Raw genomic sequence first — 18806 nt, 5'->3', positions numbered from 1 at the left:
GGAGTGGAATGTCATCCGTTTCTTGTGGCCTTGGCTGCGGGTCTTGTCTCCTATGTTTTGTTCTCTGTCCAGCCTGAATTCAGCTCAGCTCGGCTCTTGCTGAGAGGCCTGTGGCCTTCTGTAATTTTCCTAAACCATTAAAATGCGGTTTCTACAGTGTCCATGCTAAACTTCATTCTCCATAATTTAGTCACACTTGGTTCTGTCGGGTCCAATAGGTGCTCCTGCAGTTCCATAGGGTTATTCGCATGTAAGCATCTGCAAGCCTCGCTCAGGATCTCTTGCTTTTTGCGGTTTCTGCATTGCTGCATTTGGCTAGTGGCGAAAACCATAAAGACAATGACAGTATGTATGTGTCTGCCCTTTAACTATAGAACTGTACGCTTGTGTTCTTCATGTATTCAAGTGCGTGTTTATGTCCCGAAGTGCGGATGGCACGTGTGCTTCATGTCTAATGCTGCTATGTCATGGTGTCTCGAACAGCGTTAGCAACATGGCTGCTGGGTGCTTTAATCGAGACTGTTGATGGAGGTGTCTTTGGTTGTGACCTTGGGATCCTCATCCACGCTGGGTTAAATTCATACCGCACCTGTAGGTTGAGGTTGTATGGCTGGGTGAGGGGCTATCTCTTGACATACTTGTCAATCACTGGGAATTGGTCTGAAATAGAATGGGTGATTTCAGTGTTTCCTGGCCTTCTCCCTGTATTGCTCTCCTCTAAAAAGTGCACGGAACTACCATAAATCACCAGTGCAATTATAGAGCAAATACTTCAACCCAAAAACAGACACAATAATTCACAGCCACGCACACTTTAGAAGATAATCAGCTCTTTACGGCTATTTATTCAAAGCTTACAGGTACATAGAAATAACTCGTACAACTCACATGGGCATAGATCACAGAAAACATAAAGAAGTCAAAGAAAGAAATACATCACCGTGGGCGTAGTTTAATGGAACTTCATCTCGCCAGAAGCGGCTGAAAGACCCCGATAACAGCCAGGCCAAGAGCACAACAACCCACAGGAGTGTCGGACCGAAGCGTCCCCCCTCCGACTGAAGTCTTTGTGCTTATCCCGTCTGACCGCTAAGGGCTTCCGCATATATGCCCTCCTCAACAAGGGGTGGCAACTTCTCGAACCTTCTGGCAGTGCGCTTCCGCATTGATGGGTGACCGTTGGTTGCCAGCTGAATCAACCGACAGTAACCTCAAGGAGCAAAGCACTTCTCTCTCCTAAACGCCCCGGGAAACAATTCCATAACTCATCTCAAAACCTTGGCACAGGCCGAGCAAACCCAAAACAAACTTCGCTATCAGGTACCAGCCGGCACCTGCGGATCTTAGCTTTCCCAGCGCCATGTCCTTGGCTGGGAATGCCTGCATTCCAAGCCCATCAGCAATAACGTTGAAAACATGTTGTTTCGCAAAGCAAGTGTAGCTTTCCACTGAGGCATGGATAAATATCCATCATGGCTCTGAGTTCCCCCAGAATGCACTGCGCACCAGCGCCATGTTTTAGCTCAACCATCACACTCCCGTGTCAAGAATTTCATGGGAGGGGGTGGTAGCATTCCCCATCCCTTTTCAGTCCCCACTCTGGTCGACCTTTCGACCACATTCTTATATGACAACCCTTTTGCTCTTGGCTGCCATATCTTTGTTATTCCTACAAGGTGTCCATAATAGTTTGTGTGGTCGTCGAATGACCAGTTCATGTAACAGCACACTCCTTCGGGGTTGCACCAGACCCACTTCCCATCATAGTGCGTCGAATGGGTTGTCCAACTTCATTGAGCTCGTTGGGAACAGATCGCATTGTGCAATTCTCTCTTATCTTGTCTCTTTCTGCGACAATCTTGTCCTTTGCGCCTCCTATGTTCACATCCATCAGGATCTGCGTTCTGATAGCTTCCTCTGCTGTCTTCTTGCATATGACCATACATATTTTGATCCCACACATTGATGTGGCTGCCAGTACTAGTGCTCTCATTATCACCTTTAGTCCATTTGATAGCCATGATGGCATCCAGGACCATATGTAAGCTATCCAGCTCTGGTCCTTTCCTGTTCCCTCGCCTCGTCTTCCATCTTGGCATGCATCTGTGCCAGTTGCGCCAATGCATCTGATAGAGATCTATTATCTTCATTGTTGGCAGGTATGAATATACATCATTAACTCCCTATCTTTGTGCAAACTCCTCCTTCCATGGCTGTGAGGAAGTCCAGAACGTACCTGTTCTGGAGCGCCACCAATTTTACTGCTCTGAGCTCTTCCTTTATTGCGTTTAATCCATTCACTGTAGAATTGATCGTTACCATCAGCTCCCATTGAGTGATCTGTAACGACTTGGCATTTGTGTACATCTGCACCAAAGGTATTATTGATGCAAAGAACATTTGTGTCCTGCTTAACAGCCTGTGGTCTGCTGGGATCTCTTCTAGTGCTGTTTCCGATTTTTCTGAGAAGTAATTCCCTCCTCTCTTCCCTCTGCTGGATCCTGCTTGCTTCTCTGCTTTCTCTGCCACGGCTGTTGGTGCCACTTCAATCTATCTCTTCTTTCTTTTGTTATTGTCCTTTTTCTGGGAACTCATCAAGCGTCACATACTTCCTTGACACGACCAACAAAGGCATGTTGATGTGCACCAACGAGCACACTCCTCCGCAATCAGATGGTAGCTTCTCATATGCTTTCGATCGCAAGCCCAATAGTGATCAATTAGTACTGCTGTTCCCGCTCTCACAGCGGCAAGTTGTTAGATGCTCTTGCACCCGACATGTTCACCAACTCAACTCTACCATTGTTCTAATAGCACAGTTCTGGTGTCTTCAGAGGGATTATTGGCATTGGTCCAGCTTCATTTTCCACCCATGTTAATAATTTTGCGCTTGCTTCCCATGCCTTAGGCATTTGGCTTTTTCTTCCTGCGCCTTGTACACTGGTGACTGGGCTAGTGTCGGGCCTTGCTTCCCACCATCCCATCTTGCCATCCATTATTGGTGTACACTTGGCAATACACTAGTATCTGTGTTTCCCAGCAGCTAGGTTCCCCTCCTGTTTCCCTCACTCTTGTCCAGGGACCTGACAATTCCTTCAGTGTGATTGTCTTTGTTTCTCCCTTTTCAGGTCTGTCAGTTATGTACTGCATAGCTTCATCTAGCTGCCAATAGTTGTCATTCATGTCTAATGTCTTTTTGTAATTTATTTTCGTATGGGAATGTTCCTTTGGACATCCATCTCAATGTGGCTGACTTTCCTTGAACTCTTTCTCGGGTTTGCACTATTGCGAGATACATCAGTCATTGTAATCCTGCTGCTTGTACTGCAGTTGCTATGTTTTAGAGGCACTCATTGCATAGGGCATTTAAGAGCAGACATAAGAGCTCTGCACGGTGGTTTCCTTACCTAATTTTGTCATGTGTTTGTACCACATGTTATTAGACACTTGAGCAGTGTCAGTGAGATACATGTCTACCCCTTTTTATGTCTGTGTCCACACTGCGCTTTCCTCTCCTTAGCGCTTTCCTCCCCTAAGCTTATCAGCAGTGTTCTCTCGTCCACCTCATATGGTCGTTCCACCTGCTTGGGTCGAAGGAATGTTCGTAGAGGGTACAGCGGTAATGCTAACAGCAACATATCGCTGCCAAAATATGAATCCCATCAATCCACTGGTAAGTAATAGACACGATATAATGATAATGTTCTTTGTTTCCCTCATTTCTACTTGCGCTACTTGATCCTTGCAGCTTGAAGATGTAGTTGCCTGCCTGAAATGCGCAAAGAAGTGAGTTATTCGGTTAGTATTATAAGGGCTCTTAAGCCCCGCGGACCAAATGATCACTAATTGCAAAGGCAAACTCCTCCTCCCACAGCTTTCTTACTGATAGGGTCTCGTAACGTGGCCAGTACTGGGGGTTCACTGTACTCCAGTTGTGTGTATGTTTGGGCCGAGTACTTTACAAAGACAAGATAACATACTCCAGTGGATAGAGCTACAAATCGGTTGGGTCTCCTTACAGCGTGGACAAATTGGTTAGAGAAAGTATCTGGGTGACGGGTGGAAAGTAACATGGGCGAAGACAAACCGTACAATCCCCACAGCTTTCACGTATGCTCTGCATGTGCAGAAAGGGAAAATAACAAACCAACAGTGTATCCTTAATCGATTTCTACAAATGTTCCAGTCGCTGTTTCTGCTGCTTGGGAGTGCATGACCATTTGATGCCCTGGCCTCCCTAGTCGTGTAAGTTCAGAATGCACTTGTAGCTCTTCTAGGTGCTGAATGTTGGCCCGTCGGTCACTTTGTTGTCAGATGAGGCCTCTGCCTTGTAGGGCTCGACGTCTTGCAGGTGGTTCCTAACCGTTTTACCGACTAAGTTGACAGCATGGTCGGCCACCTGTTCGGCCACGTGGGGGCCTGTAAACCTGATGAAATTATATAAGAGAACAATATCACCCACTTTCACAGTGTTTTTGAGCTCAGTCTTGTGATGCGTTGTCGCAGTTGATCTCTTTGCTGTCTTCTGGGCCTCCCTGGATGCGCTGTATCTGGCGAGAGATAAAAGAAGCTCTAACCAGTAATGTATTCATACTTTTCCTGTCGCAACACATCTGCACTACTGTGTCCTTCAGTGCTCTTGTGGGAGGAGCCAGGGGAAGATGCATGCGCTGTCCTGTCACCACCTAATGGGGCGCTAAATGGTGGTCGGACCTTGGCTTATTGCGCAATGCAAACAGTGCAAGGGGCAAACATTGCAGCCAATTATTCTGTTCAGGCGTTCACAAATTCCATTTGCTTGCGAGAGGTACGCACGGGCGAATTTATGCTGATGGCTAACAGTGCTGTGATGTGCTGAAACATTTCGTTGGTGAAGTGAGGGCTGTTGTAAGACCGCAGAACCTCACACGCGCCTCAACTCAGGTTCTTGGTTAGGGAGGTGTTCCTATCAGCTCTAAGGGCGTCAGCATGTGAACAGGGACTTGCCTCAATCCACCTGGAGAATGGGCAGACAACCACTATTATGTAGCGGTATCCTTGGCAGACTTGGATCATATCCACATAATCCACGTTGAAATGCATAAATGGGCCCACTGGTCTTGGCTCGTCTCGCAACTCTGAGTATGTCCTGCTGTAAACTGTTGGCAAGTCAAGCAATTACTCACAAATTCGACCACGTGTTCCGTCAAACTCAGAGCAATGTTTCTCCAATGCGTGTAGCAATGACCTCTTTCCCTGTGTGTGTTGGGGTGGTGAATTGTGTTAATGCCGTTTTCAGTGACGCTAGTGGCATGACCACTTTCCCTGTGGTGTTCTGTCGCCATAAGGCGTTTGATGGAGACATTGAACACCCTCTCCTCACCCATAGCTGCTTCTCCTCCTTGGGTACAGCTCCTTAATCTGTCTCTCTGGTAAGAAATTATAACCCTCTTTTAGTACCATAGTTCTTGCACCTTCTTGTGTATTTTGTCTCGCAGTTCCCATATTTCCCCCAAAATACGCTGCACATTTTGCCTCAAACTCTGCTGCTTCATTCCCTTTTCAGATGGGATCTTCCCCTTTTCTGTGGGCTTGGCAATTCACTGTTGCTAACCCTGTTGGATAAGCAATTACCTCGATCAACCTGCCAAGTAAAATTGCATGCTGCACCGTCTGCTCTTCTGAACACTCTCCTTAAGCACCGTGCTAGTCCTGAGTGTGCTCTTGACGTCACGTAGGCGGAGTCAGAATAGACTGTCACCTCCTTCTCTACGCTGTTTTCCAGTGCTAATATGAGGGCCACTAGTTCTGCTGCGTGTGCTGAATAGTGGGATGGCAGTCGCGCTCTTGCAACCACTTGTCCCGACTTTCTTCAGTCTTACCACAGCAGTCCCAGTATGTCTGACCCCATCAGTTTGATCAATTGTTGAAGAACCGTCAATGTCGTCCATGTCTTTTCCCCCCTCAAGTGTGTCCTCCTCTATCTTGCATGTCTCACTGAACACCTCGTTATTCTTTGTGCAGTCGTGTGCATATTCTCCTACTTGCAGGACATCTGCCAAAAAAATTGCTGGGTTTACAGTCTTGTATCTCACTACATTCAGGCCTACGTTTCATAGGATCCCCTCGTACCCTGGTGCTCTTTGTGTGGTCAGTGTGCTCTTTGGCTTCTGCAGTATTGCAAAGAGAGCGTGCTCCACGTAATGAGTGGTGGTGCATCCCATTGTTACTGCTGCTGACTTCTCCACTGCAAAAGCTGCGGCTGCCATTGCTGGTTCGCATGGATAATGTCCTCTCATTACTGGCTCAAGTTGTCCTCTTGTAATAAGCTATTGGCTTGTGGCCCATGCTTGTTCTTTGTGTCAGTACTACCTTCATCACTGTACCATCAGTATGTGAAAACAAGAAGTATTCCTTCTTGTAGCCTGGAATCCCGAGTACTGGGGCTGTACTTATTGCTTCCTTCAGTTCCTCAAATGCCTCAGTCATCTAAGTGGTCCATTTCAGTGTCTTGTTGCCGTTCTGTGCTTCTTTTAGGGCACACAATAGTGGCCTTGTGTATGTACTGTAGTCAAAGACCCGTGCTCTGCAGTAGTTGCATAACCCTAAGGACTTTTGCAGTTCCCTCACTGTCGTGGGCGTAGGTGTTTTTGTGTGGGGAGGTCAGATGCACCGCCACCATTCGTGAATGGTGCTGGTACGCCCAGCAGGTCAGACCAGGCGGGCGGGAATGCACCTGCGAGCAGAACTCATAGTTTGCTCGCCCGGTAACAACGGTACCGGCAAGCTTACCGGTACCATTGTTACCAGATCAGCAAACTTATAATGAGGACCAATGAGCATGAAACGGGCCACTTCTAGCAGAATGCACAAATCCATAGCTGGATTTGCAGCTAAAGGATACTCTGCTTCTACAATATGATTAAGAGGCTTTGGGTTCTGTATAAAACGCCATGACCCTCCCATTGCCTTGTGCACAGGATACACTGCAGTGTTACATGGGGATTCTGATGGTACATTGCTGTGATAGTTTCATAAATTCCCTCGTCTGCTTCTTTGGTTAGGGGATATTGTTTTACTCTTGGGAAAATTTCTCCTGGTTTCAGCTTAATCTTCACTCCACCCATGCTCTGCCCACTTCATAGGAACGGTGATGGGTACCTTAGCCATGTCCTCCTCCCAAAATGAGTGCTACGCCTCCACAGCCATTGCCATTCGCTGTGGCACTTCTCTGTAGTGTATCTGTAACTAGTAGGTTACACTCCTCTCGAACACCAGCCCTAGTTCCTGTCTCTCTTCCTTGAATAGTTGTCGTCTGTCACTGTGGTCAGCCTGCACCCCTCTGCAACTTGCGATCACTGCTCGCCATGCCCGCCCTGTGTCATCCTTCCCGTGCACGGCAATCAAATCCTCTCTTGCCACCACTGCTTCTATTTCTACGGGCACTATTGTTCCTTCTGGTTGTCCAATGGTAACTCTGGCTTGAATAGGGACTTGTTTGTTACTTGCCACACCTTGCCTGCAATCCCTGGAAGCCATGCAATTGCAATGTTCATCCCGTACTGGGACATTTCTGCGTCTACTGGTACCCCCCTCTGTACTTTGCATCCACAATATGCTTGGACAATCTGTGTTACATTTGGCATGTGTATGCCTGGTGTAGAGCACACTATACCCTTGTCTGTGAATGAGATGGTCCTGTTCAGTCTGCTCGTAATGTCTCGTCCCAGAATGTTTACTGGTGTCTGTCGAGAGTAAAGCAAAGGCAGTGATAGATTGTGATCTCCTATAGATGGTGAGATATTGTCTGTAAAAGGAACCAATTCCTCAGCCCCAGAGAATCCCTGAGTGTTCATGGCATCGCCTGACAATGTAAATGCTTCTTCCCTAATGCATGACCTAGTCGCCCCGTGTCAACAAGAAAGGAAAAAGTTTTGTCACCTATCGCCACCCCTATGCGAGGTTCCTCCGCAGGGTTGGGTGTGATCGACAGGATGGGACACATCAAGTTCATCTGTGGGCGGTCCTATTGAGGGTACAGGGACAACCCAGTAAAAAAGGGTTGTTCCCTACAATGGAAATTCCTCCCAGTTGTCTGCCAGGAACTGTGTCCATGTGTGCTGGTGCGTCATACTGCTGTATGTGTGCTATTTGCTGTGTGTTCCCTCACATTTGTGATGCTTGTAAATACTGTGGTACCTGCATCTGTGTGCCCTGCATCTGTCCTTGCTGTTGTTAATCCTGTGCATAGTAATCGTCCTGGTCCCCTTGATATGGCTGCTGGCCAGGCCCTCCCCAATTTTATTGCATCCCCCTTGACCTACATACCCTTGCAATGTGTCTGGGTTCAACACTGTGGTGGCTCCCTCCCCAGCCCTTGGGAACCCCCTGAAAAGTCCCCTGGGTTCTGCTGTACCTGTTGCCCATATCCTCGAAAACCTCCTGGAAACTTCCCTTGGTTGTGATGCATCTGTGGCTCAAAGCCACACCCTCTCTGTTGACCACCCCCTTCCTCTGAGCTCTTACTCTTGTCCACCCAGCCCCATAAGCCCTCCTCCCATGGGAGGTGCGAACAGTGGTGGCTGCTGATGTTGATGCTGCTGCTGTGCCTGTGGGATGGGGCTGGTTATAACGTCCCTTTCCATTGCATACTTAGATCGTTTTTTCCATACTAGTTTTGCTTCATCTGTCCTCTGCCTTTTGCTTAACCTTCTCTTGCCACAGTCTACAATGATGGACTATCGTGAGCTGTATCTCTGGCCATCCCTTCGCCTCCATCCCTACTAATTTCCTTAAACTCTTCTGAACTTTCTCTGGTAGCCCCTGCACTAGTATGTGGTAGAATATTGCCACTGTTTTGTCCCAAGACTCTGGAGTTTCCAGGCTCCAAAGCTCTTGAATCTCCTGAATGTACTGTACAAGATCTTCATCTTCCCTCTATTTGCGTGACGTAATCGCCCCAATGTCTGATGTGTCTGGGTATTGTCCTCCATGCTTGCCATACTGCTGCCCTGCACTTTGCAAATAGTGACCCATCGTGTGCTGTGCCGTCACCCTGGGAACCCTGCCCTTAATATCTAAACATGCTGCAGAATTTTCAGGAGCGATTTTGGCTTGCACCACTTTTACATTATGTAGGGCATCTCTAAATTGGGGCAAAAGCAGAAAAGCAATGGAACAATACTGTAGTGGAGCAATCTTCAATACCATTTCTAGTTTGCGTAGAGCGAATTTTGGTTTCTAAATATTTCAAGTTACATTTTCAAAGTAACTGACCATTCGAAGCACATCTTGTGGGGTGTTAACATGTAATTAAAATTACCACACTATCATGATACATGCTTGATTCCCTTGCTAATACTTTCTGTGACTACTGCTGGCTGAATTAATGCACTTTTCAAGCTAAATGTGCCCGTGTGACAGTGAACACATATTTATTTAGTGGAATTGGTTGACTTTACATTCCAAAATCTGTCTTAAGAAGGGTGCATTTTGATTTAGTTGTGGAGAGAGAATGTTGTTTGTATTCAACAATTGGAATCGATTATGGTGACATTACTAAAACTGTGCCTGAGCGCGGTACAAAAATCCCGACCCACCCTTTACTGCACCCTAGCGAAGCTGGGGTTGCAGGGGTGTCCCCCGCTCTCCTTGGATGCAGTAACGGGGCAAGCGGTTGCGGGGTGTCCCCTGCTTACCATTACAGTAAACGAGGGATAAGATAAAAAAAGAACCCTCCGGGGTCAGCACCGCTCCATATAAGTGGGAGGAACTGACGCCATAGGGGCACAAGGCCGTCGGCGCACATGGAAGTGTGCTGCAATAAAGGTAAGTGGTGGGGGTACGAGTTTGAGCATTGCGGGCAGGGGTGGGGGGGCAACGGGGATCTATCTGATCAATGCACCACTTTGTAATTGTAGTCGACATTTTCGTTAGCGTAATTACGGGTGGCGCAGTGATAACATAGATTTCCAACAATTGATAATGTGCTTTCTCTAGAGAGCATCGCACTGGTGCAATTGTGATTGACCACTGCTCATTCGCTTTCTCTCTGCTGTGTCTAGCTTGATAAATTGCCACTACATTTTTAGAACCGAAGTAGGAAGAGTCAACGAAAAAGCTGGAGATATAGTGGCCCAGTGTTAGGGAGAATTCTCAGAAATGTACTAATTCCCTCCATCTTGAGACCCCCAGCAACTTTGCTGGATTTTGAGGACTTGATTTTTTTAACCTGGAGAGAATGAGAACCTTTTTTCCCACTCTCATGTATTTTAATGTTATTTCTGAGCTTGGAGTTTCTTTTGGTTATGGAGCCTGACAAACTCCATAGGCATCATCTTTTACATTGTCACACAGCACCTTCAGTGCAGTGGCACAAGGAAGTCTTTCAGAAAGTTTAAATACCTTCTCTGGGACAAACTACTGTTTCCCAGAGCAGTATAGTGAAATTGACTTTACTTATATTTGTAACTTTCTAGACCCCCAGCACACCCTATCTTACAATAGGGTGCTGGCGGGGTTACCTAGTATCCCCTTTGTCTAGCTTCTCATGTAACAATTTTATGTTACCCTTTTCTCACTGATTGGCTGGTGACAGTGGTTTCATTTTAACTACTGTGGTGTGCCTTTTACTGCGGGCTGCGTTCGCAGCTGCAGTGAAGCACCCTAGGGTGCCATGTTTGTCAAAATGGCCCGATCTTCTTTTTTCGCCATCAACTCCAAAGTAAGCCACCTGGACATCCTTCTCGGAGCTGGTTGAATTTACACAGAGTTGCTGCTGGAAACCGTGAAGCCAGGCAGATGAACAATAGATTGTGTGCGTTGCTTTTAAGCTGGCCTAGAACTTCAGGAAGATCCTCCGGACTCCCAGGAAGCAGGACTGACCGAGCCTGAGCCCCATCAACAGAGTGCGGAACCCCAGAAGCAAGGAAAGTCCATCTCGTCAGCCAGGAACCGCGGTGTTGCTATTTACGGTCGACGCGAGGAGCTGAAACACTGAACAGCCACTGATTTGAAGATTGCCGGTTGCGAGCGGTGACTGTCCCATTGCAGTGCAGAAGTCCCCAGAAGTCCTTCCTCTTGTCCCCCCGACTGAGGCCCACAAACATTGAGATCTGCAGAGCTACACAGGAACAGAGTCATCTGCTGCATATTTTCTTCAATTCAAAGGTACTGTAAAGTCTGAGAGAACTTACCTCTCGCTGTAGAGTTGCTTGCATCTTCTACTTCTCACAGGTCTAATCAGCTTGTGGCCCTACATTTGATTCTTCTTTTCTTTAAAGACTTCGGAAACATTGTGCAAAGACTTTTCTACTTACCTACCAAGAGTGCTTCATCCTATATAAGACTTTTTCCCATTGACTTTGGCCTAGCCTGCTATACTGAATGACTCTGCAGTGGGGATCCAAATGTATTTGCCTGCTTAACAAATAAGTGTGGTCTCTTGTTGTTCTAATAACCTTTTCCTTTTGCCAACTTATAACAGTATTCTAAATGCAAACAGTAAGATATTAATGTCCCCAGCACCCTAGCTAGTGAAGTCACCTGAAGGTGTAGGGTGTGTCTGTTGGCCATCCCAAAAGGGTCTTTACTTATTTAGTAACTAAGAGTGTACAGTATTGAAGTGTATTTGTGTGTTACTATTATATTGCTCCTTTCTGAAGAAGGCTTATTCTAACTGACTGATAAATAAATTAATAATTGTTTATTCAAGAAACCTTGAGTGTAAGGGTTTATTTGAATACCTGTAACTGTGAATCTTTGTGTAACTCCATTACAGCTCACATTTCCCCTCTTGAGATAAGATTGGCTGCTCAACACGATACCAAAACTGTGTAGTACACGCCTATACCAAAGGTTGGGTTGCCTATACCTATAGTCATAGTTGTTTGTAGTGTTCCCAGAGGGTACTGCATTCAGACTGTGCCTAACAAGGACGCAAAATCCAAAAAGACTTTTGGGGGGGGAGGGCGATTCATTATGAGTTGGGTGGTATTCTGGCAGTAAATCCTCCAGAATATCACCCAACGAAATTATGTTTACCGCCACTTGGTCTGGCGGTATTACTGCCATATTACAAGTGGCGGTGTAAGTCTCCATTTTATTTTAGTCCATAGGACTTGATGGGGCATTTTTGGCGGAATTACCGCGACAGTAATTCTGCCGAAAATGGGCAGATTTCCTTCAAGTTCCTAGCTGGGGGTGAATCCTCCAACTTTCCGCTAATTGCATAGTTGTGCGTTAAAGTGGCGATATATGGTAATACTGCTGCCTTTAACCCACACCGCTCAACTCGTGATGAACCCCTTAGGCCATGTGAAACATGCAACCATTTTAAAAAGGGAATGTGCCACATATAGCAAAACGGTGTAAATGTGGTGCCTTCCGTTCTCTAAATGGCTACCAAGCTGTTTCATACACTTTCTCCCTTTTGAATTTTTTATTTCTGTTGCATCCGTGCACTCTGCTCTCCTCTCCGACTCCCTTTTTATTTTGTCCTCTGCGTTTTAGATTAGCATCTCTCTATCTCTCTTCGGCACAGCACGTTTGTTAATGGCAGTAAACACCTTTGGGGGTGGCCGCAGCAAAGCTGCTGCCCTTCGTGATGGCAGTTACTAAGCTCGGAGCGTTACCCAGCCGATACAGCCTGCCACCCAAGGGGCTTGTTGTTTAAATTATGTGGTTGAGATGCAGATTTGTATGTCCTACTTTAAAACGGGATTTTTTTCGAAAAAAAATACTTGTACTGGAATATGTACTGTTTTTTAGCTGTTAACTGTATTACTCTGGATTTCTTTTTTTTTTTGCGTTTATCAACTCAATGATTTTGCAAGTTTTGTTTTATGAGTCTCTTTTTCAGTTTTCCAGTTTATTCGTCCTTCCTTTCTTCGTTTTCTTTGTTTGTTCGATTCGTTAGTTTCTTCTTGATTTGTCGTCCGACAACTTTCAGTTTCACTTGTCTAGAGGACCATTCTGATTATGGGTTTAGTTAAAGTGTTGTTTGTTTAGCACATTCGTCTAAAGCGGCCTTTAAGATTTTTGCCGTAGCTAAGGCCCAAGAAATCTTTGAACCACTCATCAAGCGTCTCCACCACACTTACTCCTCCTATAGGCTGAATGGTTTGAGAAGGGGGCCGAGGGACGCTCGTCTCCATTTGATTGTGTTCGGGCATCTTAGTAGAAGATGTTTCACTGTCTCTTTTTCTGGTACGATTTTGCATAGTCGGCAGTGATTTGTTGTTGATTGCCCCCGGATGGCCCTTATTTCATTAGTTTGTAACGGATTCAGCCTTCTGGATTTGTTTTGCTGCTCTCAGAAGTTTCTGAAGAGAACAATGGGAATCAAAATGGGGGGAAAACAAAAAATTAATGACTTGGAATGAAAGATTTTCCATAATCTCGTAAATAAACCTTACCCATATAACTAGACTGCGCAAAAGGCTCACACATCATAACCAATTTTTGAACGAAGTGCTGGTGTTTTTATTGAATTGAGATAAGTGATTACAACAGTGTAACTGGTGTGCCAGAAGCAGTAGGCTGGACGTTGCTGCTAAGCAGATGCTTATTCCAAATGAGACCTGTTCTAATGTTTTCTGTAGAACCAATCATTGTCCTTTGTTTGCTCTTTAATTGCGTTACCCAACTTGCCTACACTAGCAGAGATAAGGTAAAAAAAATGCAGATCCCTCCCCTAGCTGAGTAGCTGTAAAAACGTGTACTTTCAGGTCTTAATATTGTCTGTTTCTTGATGGGGTGTAACCGTTTTTTCCCTTTTTTGTCTTGCGCCTCCAGGCTAACAACTTCCCAAAAGCTATTGCTGCAGCACACACGTTTATGCTTAAACACCCGGAAGATGAGATGATGAAGAGGAACATGGCATACTACAAGAGCATGCCTGATGCAGAGGACCACATCAAAGACCTGGAGACTAAGTCCTATGAGGTGTGTGCTTTGTCATTTATTAGCCTTTCTTTTAGTTATTGTGAGCTTTTAACGCCTGTCCATACTGACTGATCAACGCAAGTCATCAACGCCAGGCACAGGTCCCTTTACAACTACCTTTCCGCTTTGGATAGGGACGTGGTTCGGCGAGTTAAAGGTTGATGACCTGACGATTTGAAAAGTGGCTGTAAAACATTTTGTTCATCCAAGTATTATCATATGCGTATTGGTACTTTAGAACATTGGTACTGGAATTTGTTAGTAATCTGCTTTAAACATGCGTTGATTTTGTGTTTTGAAATATTAAAATGACACATCTGCTCGGAGTAATAAACATTAGATGACCTTTGTCCAATTTTCTGCCAACTATTGAAGTAAATGAGATGGGGTAGTCCAGAATGCATTGATTAAATCTACAGTCTCACAATGCATCTATTGCAGTAGCTAGTGAGTGGTTTCAATGTTGTTTTGGAAATTGACATACCTCTTCCCTGTTTTTATACAGTCCTTGTTTTCACTTTGATACAGAACCTGATTCTGTGAAGAATCCAGGGAATTTGTCTCCTTTCCCCAAGGTGGAGCCTCCCACTTTGGGACTAGGGATGTGAGCTTGATAAGCTTCACATCCTCTATGGTGGTGCAGCAACCGTGATCTCACTGGGGAGGGGGGTGACTCCCGGTAATCCCTAGAAAGGGTTTCTAACACGTTGTGCCCACTGCCATTGCCTGGGACAGAAAAACAGTGGATGGTCCCATCCCCCAACATAGTATGGGATAAGAGCCAATCGGAAAAGGGCATAGATAGATGATCAGAAAAGGTGGGTGGAAATATACTACAGTGAGCAGTCCATTGAGCCCCCTTATCAGGATGCAAAACTGTCTACGCACGTTGAGGAGTTATGTATAGGTGAGGAGAAAGTAGCCTTTCGTAGCAGGAGGTCTAAGCCTCTAAACATCCACCAGTTCGTAAATCTCACATAATTGCAGTATTCTGCATGCCAATTTAGAGATGGGTCGTGGGTCAGAATATGACCTACCTAGCCCAGAGTCTAATACAATATTGAAATCGCCACCCCAGACAATCATACTATGTCTTAGTGTTGTCAGCTTCTCAACATTAGGACATAACACGAAATTAAGGTTAACTGGTACTTCTTGAGTTCTCCAGCCACAGCTAGACATCTCGTTTCTTGATCCGGGCATACTTCATAGAGTTTAAAACCCAAGGAACGATGTATGAATATACTAAACCACAAGCGTAGGCGGAAAAGGTGGAGTAATGCCTGTGGCATCCCAATTTTATGGTAAATCCAGATTGCCATTGGTGTAAAATAAGCTTCTTGTAGGAATATCATATACGTTGCATTCTAGTTAATGTCGGAGAGAGAAAGAAACAAGTTATTTGAACGAAAATTACTTTCATTTTTTTTCTCCCTCAGACATTTCTGGCAACCCGCCCCACTCCCCCTCCTTACTTACCTTTTTGCTGTACACCTCGCTGTGTGCCGCCGACTCCCTGTCTCCCTGCGAAGCCGGTGGATAGGAACCAGCGCAGCAGGGTTTATTTTTTTCTATTCTCAAACCTTTATTGTTTCTGGTGCGGGGGACAACCCTGCAGCCCCGATGCCATTCTAACAAACAAGGGTGTGGGGGACATCCCCGCAACCCCCTCCCCTTGTTCGCTATAATGTCAAGAATGCTATATTTGTTTGAAATGTTCAGCCGTTCGAAATTTTCGAACGGCTGACATTTGAACAAATATATAATTTGTGGGGTTTTACCGGTCATTTATGCGGATACCAGATGTTTAACCACAACATCCCCTTTTACCGATGTATAGCCCATTCCAAACCAAGTGTACCTTCCCAGTAAGTAACTTGAGCATCAATGATTTTGCATTCTATTACACCCATCACATCTTGGCACTGTCCTATCCAGTAGTTGTTGCGATATTACCCAAATTGACCTTCTACAATTGACCTTTTGTCCTAATTGACCTAATTCTAGTGGTCCTACCTTATTTTATATATGTGTTGGGTTGGTTTTGGATTGTAAATAATATAATAATATAAGGTGATTGGGTGGGGGCGGGTTGCAGTTTTTTTTGGATTGGGTGGGAGGTTGACGGGGGGGGGGGGTTCCCCCTGCATATATGTCCTAATTGACCTTTTAAATTAGGTCAATTCTCCTGAGGTCAATTGTGAAAAGGTCAATTAGTATACATCCAGTTGTGCTGTTAGCAAATGATCAGATAAATCTGCATCAGTTCTTCATTCATCACTTGTTGCCATTGCTTGGATATCCATTCAAAAAGCATTTTCCCATTGAACACATTAACCCCCACTGTCGACCCCAATTCGTCAGTGTGATTCCCTACCGCCCTGCAAACCTGATGTCTAAACACTTGTGGTTCACACACGAGGAGTCGCTCAACCAAGCAGTTTTCAACCAGTCTTCTGTCTAGAAGGCGGGAAAAAAAGGGACAGTATGCAATATTTAAGGGATATATGTACGCAAGTCACTCTTGCACATATGTTCACCTCCCTTCTTAATCCAATTGCTTGTCTCCAAAACTTGTCCAAGGATTTCAACAGCCAAGTTCATAGGCGTAGAGCATTGCAGTCTGTTCTGTTTTGCAAGGCTGCTCTCAAGCCGAAGGACTGACCATCACCAGCACAGGAGCTCGAAAGTGATCCGTATTGGTCGGCCTCAACGTTTCAATGAATTCTAATGTATGAAAGAAGTGTGCTTGGCTATCATGCACAGTGTGATGCTTAGCTGGAAAGCGCATTGAGGTATTATGTTTTATTTTCTCCTAAAGTGCTATCCAGTAATTAATTTCCTTTAATCCGGCACAGCTATTGAACAATCAGGGAATACATATTGCTAGTATGTTTTATTCTGAAAGTCACCTTGCTCTCAGGCCTGTCTAAGAATGGTTTGCCAGTCTCAAATTCAATAAGCCTCACTGTTGGGACCCTGTGCGCGCCTCAACAACGAATAACGGTGAAAACCGAATTGGGTGAACGCATCTTAAAACCGCTGTTTCATGAAAAATTCCAAGGGACCGTGGTTGTTGAACTCCTTAACCCCAATGATCCAGAAATTATTGATACGAGAGCGGCTGTTTAAGTCCTCATTCTTTGCCACCACGAATTTAAGAAGTGTATGCATACTGTTTGTATATGAGGAGGTAGTAGCCATTTTATCTTCTATCTTCCAGACTCTGCATTCTACTTCATCTAGCCTCTGCAAGTAGGAGACGGACACACAGACGTGATTCAAACAGACCTTTATTAGAAAACGTAAAGAATAACTTTCTCTAGTCCCTATCGCTAAAATGAAATCCCTATGCTACAAAACAACAAAGAGTGGTTGTCAAAAGTGGTGTACCGAATAGTGAATTTACTATTCGACTGAATAGTTGGTCCAAGTATTCAGCCAGTGCTGAATAGTGAGCCGAATAGATTTCTTTGCTAGAACATATTAAAGCACATGTTAAATGACACTTTGCAAACAAAGAAAAGTCTCCCAATAATATATGCATACATTTTGGGTTTATTACGTTTTTATAGAACACAATGTAATTAAAGAACAAGAAATTGGTTTCACTTTCTTTACACATGTTGCACTAATATGGGAAGCCTATGTGTGGGAGATTACATTGAAGCAATACCAGACGCTCTACATTTTCTGGTACCGGGCTAGACTGATGTTCGGAATAAAAAATATCTCTTACTGTACTAAAGACCCTTTCACTGTCCACACAGGTGAGGTTGTGGGGGCATACAACTTTCGCTAGCCCTGGAAAGTGTGTACTGTGCATTTCCCACCACTTCAGTGGGTCTTGGTTTTTAGGGAGCAACGGCTTGCCCCAAAAAGCATGTTCAGAGTCCAGTGAACTGATTGACTCACACACAATGCTGCCTGCAGGTTGTTCACCAACAGTCCCAGAAGGATCAGATTCCTACTGGAGGTGTAACTTTCTTGGCAGGCAGCTCTTCTTGGCTGTTAGTAGCAAATACTTCTGACCGTGCAGTTTGTTCCACTGTGTGCGATGTAGGTTCATCAAGCAGTTTTAGGACTGTATTTTACATTTGACACAGCTCCCTACAACATCAGTGCTGAAGAACCGCAGCTTGAAGCAAGGATCCACAGAGTAAATGGGCATTTCTTGAAGATCGCAAAACCGACCCTGTATTTCCTTCAGTATCTCTGCTTTTACAAGCTTAACACCTGTATCTTTTACCTCCCAGAGCTCAGGTATATTGTTAAAGCTTGGACAGCCGGAATAACCATGGAAATGTTTCCTGTATGTGTGAAAATCTCCTTGGTCAGCTCTGCAAATGGTACCAGCAATGACTACATTATCTGCTTTAAGCCACTGGGTGGCTGAAAGATTTGGCACTTTGTAATCTTCTGCACAGCAGAGGCTCACTGGCTGCCTCTGCTCCAGCAAACGCTGCAGCATCAAAAAGGAATTGTTCCAACGTGATACATCTTGGATTAGCTGCTTTTCAGCAGACCCAAGATATTTGTGGATGGAGTGCAAGCGAGAGGCGGTAGAACTAGAATGTTTAAAACGTCCAACAAGCCTTCTTGCATGGGCCAGCATGTCGGACACAGATCTTTTGTGCAAAAAGTCCATTATGTATGCACAATTGCAGGGCATATGCAAAACACCCCACACTTACAAAGTCTCTAGTTGCTTTACGCATGTTTGCTGCATTGACTCGCACAACAACCTGCCGTTTGCAATGCACAATTTTCCGTTTCTGGAGCATTTCCTGCAAAGCTTATCTTGGCCACATTATGGTTGCTGTTAAATGCTTCACACAGCAACAAAACGCCATGCCTGTCCATGTTGCTATCCAGCCAGTGGC

The 18806-nt window shown here is 45.2% G+C and overlaps 1 protein-coding gene across 1 annotated transcript in view; it reads left to right on the top strand.

Moving 5' to 3' along the window:
• Positions 1–18806, top strand: part of CRTAP (cartilage associated protein) — a 332976-nt gene that overhangs the window by 61368 nt on the left and 252802 nt on the right. Inside the window, exon 2 of the mRNA XM_069613133.1 lies at positions 13774–13923. Coding sequence (XP_069469234.1) covers positions 13774–13923 — 150 coding nt within the window. The remainder of the gene's footprint in view (positions 1–13773; positions 13924–18806) is intronic.

Source organism: Ambystoma mexicanum, chromosome 5p (genome assembly GCF_040938575.1).
Source record: "Ambystoma mexicanum isolate Mex_15411 chromosome 5p, UKY_AmexF1_1, whole genome shotgun sequence".
Classification (NCBI taxonomy): Eukaryota; Metazoa; Chordata; class Amphibia; order Caudata; family Ambystomatidae; genus Ambystoma; species Ambystoma mexicanum.
Note: the sequence above shows the minus strand (reverse complement) of the source record. Positions and strands in the feature narration are given on the sequence as shown.